This window comes from Trachymyrmex cornetzi, unplaced genomic scaffold (genome assembly GCF_001594075.2).
Source record: "Trachymyrmex cornetzi isolate Tcor2-1 unplaced genomic scaffold, Tcor1.1 scaffold92, whole genome shotgun sequence".
NCBI classification, from domain to species: Eukaryota; Metazoa; Arthropoda; class Insecta; order Hymenoptera; family Formicidae; genus Trachymyrmex; species Trachymyrmex cornetzi.
In genome coordinates, this window is record NW_017300267.1 from 1848095 (window position 1) to 1854689 (window position 6595).

The 6595-nt window shown below is 29.9% G+C and overlaps 1 protein-coding gene across 1 annotated transcript in view; it reads right to left on the reverse strand.

Moving 5' to 3' along the window:
• Positions 1–48: 48 nt before the first annotated feature.
• LOC108769606 (very long-chain-fatty-acid--CoA ligase bubblegum-like) overlaps positions 49–6595 on the reverse strand; it is a 9161-nt gene continuing 2614 nt past the window's right edge. Inside the window, exons 3-12 of the mRNA XM_018520647.1 lie at positions 6126–6333; positions 4810–4944; positions 3546–3741; positions 3369–3470; positions 3137–3283; positions 2266–2741; positions 1955–2169; positions 1313–1464; positions 1119–1244; positions 49–812 (exon numbers count right to left, since the gene is read on the reverse strand). Coding sequence (XP_018376149.1) covers positions 618–812; positions 1119–1244; positions 1313–1464; positions 1955–2169; positions 2266–2741; positions 3137–3283; positions 3369–3470; positions 3546–3741; positions 4810–4944; positions 6126–6333 — 1952 coding nt within the window. The 3' untranslated portion in view covers positions 49–617. The remainder of the gene's footprint in view (positions 813–1118; positions 1245–1312; positions 1465–1954; positions 2170–2265; positions 2742–3136; positions 3284–3368; positions 3471–3545; positions 3742–4809; positions 4945–6125; positions 6334–6595) is intronic.

Genomic DNA, 6595 nt, shown 5'->3' on the forward strand with positions numbered 1-6595 from the left:
GTAAGCATGTTTAGCCGCTTTGCCGGCTTGAACTCGCCAATGACTTTGCAAAGCGGAAAATGTGGGTTCCACCCCCCTTCTCTATGGAAGACTTCATTATCAAAAAAATAAATGTAGAAAGTTGTAAATCCCTGTTTAATTTTCCATTCGAAGAGAGTAACCCAAAGCTATGTATCTAGTATTGTTGCGTTATTTTTGAAATGTTTGCTTCAACGTTCGGCTTGATAATCTAGATTTCTAGATGCACCCTAACATATGTTATATTATATTTACAATAGAATTCGTCTTTTTATTCTATTTGTATGAATCAGTTCGTATCTCTGTTCCAAATATACGAATTTAGCTGAGCTCCAAACTATGGTGTATACGTTATTATAGTTTGGATAATAGGAGCTCAATGTGTTCGACTTCATTCTTATTATTGGTATTAAAAGTATTGATATAGGAGAAAGTTCAGGAATAAAGTACAGAACTTCTATTATTTGATTTACTTGGTACAGGAACTATCTTGTCCCCAACATGATCAACGGAGTTGCACTGTATATTGTTGAATATAAAATTATAACATTGATATTATGTTATTGTTAGTCGATGCTGATATTGTGTAGTGCATAGTTTTATTCATACATTTTATCTATCAAATCAGCATACATCGTTTGGACAACGTTCCTTTTAAGCTTTAACGTGGGCCCCAATTCGCCAGTTGGAATCGAAAAATCATGAGGAAGAATTTCGAATTTCTGTACTCTTTGAGATTTATTCGTGGCTTGCATATTTGCTCTTTTAACTGCCTTGTCGATTTCTTCATATATCTAAAAGATCAAGAAACATCTTGTAATATTTAAACATGCAGATCAAACTAACAGATACGAATTCTGCCTAACTGGCAATGTTATTTGCATTAAAATATAACTTTAGTAGCATAATATTGATTCACAATCAGTATTAATCCAATATCGTTTCAATACATGTCAATACCAATATTTAACTGATGCAGTAAATTGTTACTATAAAAGTTGTTTAATCATATTTGTTTGCTCGATTCAGACTTGAGAAATACATTTTTTTTTTTTATTATACAGTATTAAATAATATTATGAATCTCTTTTAAGACTTACGGCTGTATCGCGAGAGTTTATGACTTCGGTAACCGTTTTAGTACTACTACCAATAGATTGTGCCCATTTTAATACATCTGGCGCCAGCGTATCCAACGGCGCCCCAGTCTCTTCATTCATATGACTCTAAAAAAACGTATTATTTAAACATTTATAATTTTAAGTTTTTATTCTATTATTTTGTCGAATTGTACCTTAAGCGTGACAAGGACAGTTAAATATTTTCTTCGATCTCCAATTACCGTAGCATTACTTAAATATGGTATTTCCGATAATATCGATTGTTCTATATTATACGGTGCCACATTTTCCCCTCCGCTTGTGATTATAAGATCTTTTATTCTACCTGCGAATACATAAAACATATACAATATGTGTTCGGCTAAAACCGTAATAATGCTTAAAGGTATATTCCTGAGATATAATTGAAACGCAGAACACAATATCAAAATATCAAGACTACATACTGGTTTTTTTATTATAAGCATTTAAAGTTAGCGAATACTGTCTAAAGTTCGCATGTTTAGGCGTGATACAAAATGCCTTTACAAAATGCCATCACTGCGTGATGGAAAATGCCAACCACATCTGAAGGCGCAAACTTTAGGCGGTATGATTTGCTAACTTTAAATAATTATAACTCAAAAACTGTTACAGCCTCGTTGTTTTGATATTGAGATTTTCGTCTCAAAATAATCTCAAGAATGTAAGTGTTGTTACGATCTTTATCGGGTACGGTGTGTATATTATATATACATCACATATTTACATAAACCATTATTTTTAATGAGTATTATTATGTAATGAGTGCTAATAGGTGTAAAACAAATACTTACCAGTAATAATCAAATTTCCATTTGAATCTAATTTGCCAAGATCACCACTATGTAACCAACCATTTTTATCTTTGGCTTCTTCGGTTTTTTCTGGTGCATTTAAGTAACCCATAAATATATGTCGTCCACTCATACAAATCTCTCCCTCGCCGTGTTCATCTATATTGTCTAATTTTGTACATAGTCCGGGTAAAGTTCTTTCTACACCATCCATGCTAACAAATTGGAATACAATTTATTGTAAACAAAATATTTTAAACATAAATATCTTCGAAAATTCAATATAAAGAATAAAAGCAAATATAATTTACCTGTATTTGTTAATGTCAATTATTGCATGAGCTCCACTACATTCAGACATTCCATATCCCTCTAATAGAGGCATGTCTAAACTCAGGAAATATTTTTTAATATCGGTATTCAAAGGTGCTGCTGCGGTAACGAAGATGTGACACTTGTTTAAACCTAATGCTACCTTGACTTTATCGAAAACAAGCCATTTAGCAAAAACGTAGCCCCAATGTTTATAATCTATGCCATTTATTTTATTCGTGTAATAATGAAAAGCTTGTGCTTTTGCCCATTTAGCAATCCAGGTTTTTATTACGCCGTTACTATGCGCTTTCTCTTGCATTTTTTCGTATATCTTTTCCCATACTCTGGGCACCCCTATGAAAAAAGTTGGTTGTGCAACAAGTAACGTATTTATTAACGTACCCTTTAATGCACTTGAGTCCGCAAAGTATACTGTGCTCGCTAACATAATGTTTATTACGATGTCAATTAGCTGGAATTAAATATTATATAATCTCATTATGCAAATTAATAAAGACAAAGGACAATTAGTATCAAAAAAATAATGATATAATCAAAATGAAAATAATGGGCATATAAAATTTAGTTGCAAAAATCTTAACATATGAAAAATGGAACGTGTTTTTTATCAATTTTGTAACTTACAAATCATAATTACAGATATGTATAAACTTATTATCAATAATAATAGTCAATAGTTAAGATCTGATTTCGACTGCTCAAAAAAAGTCACGTTAACGACGTTACAAGTTCCGCGTTTCAATCGTGTGTAATTTGTATATGAAAATTTGTGTTAATTGTAATTTCACCGTCGAATTTTTATTTAATATACGTAAAATATATATTATACTATGTGGAATATTTTACCTGTGCTGCTATATGAGACAGTGGCAGATAGCTAACTATAATCTCTGATTTTTCTTTTAAACGTAGCATTGACAATAATGCCCGTAGATTGAACAGCACATTATCATGGTTTAACATTACAGCTTTTGGATTTCCGACTGTTCCCGACTATAAAGATTGCAAATTAAAATAATAATACATTAAATATGTTATAGCAATCGCAATATGATTAACTGCGATAAATTGGACCTACCGTATATACTAAAATACAACATTCATTTACTCCTATCGTTTTTAACACAGATAGTAATTTATCCTCCGATTCTTTTTTACCTATGTCCAATAAATCGCCCCACTGGGAAAAAATAAATAATAATATGTTTCATATACTAAATAAAAAGATATAAGACAAGCATACTAATCAATTTACACTTAAGATATCCTTTTCGGTAGGTATGCCATTATATTGAACAATTGCTTTCAAGTGAGGCAAATTGTGTTTTATTTGCAAGATTTTCAGCAATTGCTTTTCATCTTCAACGACTATTATATTTGCTCGACTGTGCTCAGCGCAATATTGGCATGCCTCCGGAGAATTTGTGGTATAAATCCCTGTAGCGATTCCACTAAAAAAAAACGATTATCTATTTATTTAAAAATAAGAAAAGCTTATATCGCTTTTTAATTATCGTACAGCTATATAAATAATGCATGTAGGGTAAAATCAGGGATTATGGCATAGGCTACTAATATGGAATAGTGGCTTATTTTTTAAACAAAGCATTGCAATCTGGCGGCAATCACTGAAAGTTATTGCAACCGTTACGAAACAAGCAATGAACGGTCCGACCAACCGTCTTGCTACAATTAACATTTGTTCATTTTTGTTACGTCAGATGATTCGGCAGCTTTTTCTAAAAAGTGTTCTCACAAACTGAAGGTAAGTTTTTTAATGCTTATATTGCACAGACGCTTTTAATAATGTTACATGAACAATATTATGCAGATTAATTGCTATTTCAAACTTGTTTATTGCTACAGAAAGTCTTTATTTGTCATATGACGACATGCAGGTAATGTGGAATACATCGAGGGTTGAGAATATGGAATAGATTCCATGCATGTAAGCAACTTATTCGTGATTAGATTAGGTTAGATTACAGCATGTATTCTATATCAGCTTATTTACGATTTATCAGCTTATTTGCGATTTTTTATTTGTCTATGCGTAATAACGTTCGTAATGATGCTATTATATTTCCTGTGTTATTGTACAATATAAAAATTGAACAGTTTTCTATTTTTCTTGATCAGTTTATATAAATAAACAAATTTGGACTTCATTTATTGTGTTATTTATTACTATGGTCAATTTCATCGCTATTCCATATTACATCCCATTTTTTAGACCTCCCCATTTTCTCACTTTTGATTTTTTTGTTAATATTGACGTTGGACTTAAATTTTGGCGACTTTCATTTATTGGATGTGTAGCTAACATATTCCTCAAGAGTTCTGTGTAAATTTAAAGTCTTCACATGCATTTATATCGGAGCAATGTTAATTTAAAAAAAGCTATTCCATAATCCCTGCTTTTACCCTATATTATGATAATATGTAAATATTATATGCATGTAAATTATTATGTAATACGTGTTGCTTATTTAGTCATACAAACAATTAAACTCTTTTACCCAGCGTATATAGCCGCGAGTTCGGCAATGAACCATTCCGGGCTATTGAATCCTATTATGCAAACGCTATGATATCGCTCTAAACCTAACTTTAGAAACGCTTTTGCGACGATTCTTACAGTAGACTCATATTCTCTGTAATACAAATTAACAAAATTATATAAATTGTACAAAATTGATTGTACAACCACTTATCGCAGTAAATGTAATTGCTGAATTCATCGAATTTTCCTGTAAACAAGACTGGAAAGGACAGAGAAGGAATCTGTCCTTTCCAAAGGACAAAAACAATACCTATATTTATATTATATTTGTTACGCAGTAAAACTTTTGTATTAAATTTATCACATTTCACATGCCCCAAACGGCCCACTCAAATTTTTGTGTTAATTTAACGAAAGATGAATATATTAGAAAGTAACACAAATATTATGTAAAAAATTAACTCAAGAAGCGTAATCCTTTGACACAATTTAAAAACAAATTTTATGTTAAATTGACACATTTATAATGTTAAATTTAATTGAAATTATAGATGCTATTTTTACATTTTTAGTTTAGACAATGTCTCTGTGATATTTAACGCAATAGATAGATTTAACGGATATTTACTGTTACAAAGAGGATATAACACGTAATATCTGTATCTTTTTACAAAATCTTTTTATAAAATATGTAACTAGTTGAACAGAACATATTTCTTCAATAAAATTAACATTTATAATATATTAAATCAACATTTTATTCATTTATTCTTAGAATTTATGCTTTAAAACTACATTATTTTTATGTTATGTGTTTACTTACCTATAATGTATGTGTTATTTTAACACTGAGAAATGTAAAATTTTAATTTAACATCAAATATTCAAATAACACAATCACATTATTCAATTAAAACTTGGATATGTTAAAAATTCAAAACACAAAAATTTGAATAAGGATTTGTTTTAACATAAATACAAAATGTTTTTTACTGTGTAAAAATATACAGAAATTAATTGTTCAAGTTTTATTATATCTACATATACTAGAGGAGACTGGGATCAAAAGTAACACAGGTAAGTTCTAACACTTACATAAAAAAAAAGATTAAGAACGAAATACAGAAGTGTAAGACACAGATAGAAGTTTGTAATAATTTATATTATAAATTTCTATCTAACGTTTGTGTGTTTTGTTTATAACATAACATTTTGTAATATAAGTTACAACTTATTCGTTTTACTTTTGACTCAAGTTTCTTTTGTTGTAATAATACTCTTTTTGTTGTAATGATAAAGGAAACAATAGCCTTATAACTTTTTTATACATACTGGAAAGTATACGTGGTTCTTTTGCCGTTGACATCAGGTCTAGACACCAACGCTATGTGATCAGGGTAAAGCTTTGCTGTTCTAGTCAAAACTCCAGGGATTGATACGGGTAAATATGAATTGGATTCATTGTTATCTAACTTTATTCGTACTCTGCCATCAGCATTACATGTGGTATCTGCGTCCGTAAGTAGTACTTGATCGGGTCCTAAAAATATTTAAATAATCAATATTTATATATTTCTTTTATTTAAAAAAATCAACAATATTATATTTATTTGAAAAATAACATTTTACTGTTTTTATTTAAAATATAATAGTTTATGAAGAATTATTAATTGCTTGATAGGAAAGAAGAAAAAAAGGCATATTTTCTCGTAAGCAGAATTTATTAGTAATTGTCTACGTACAGCACGATAAATGGCAGTAACGCATTAATATTTGTCCTGACAATTGCAAAAGGAAGGAGG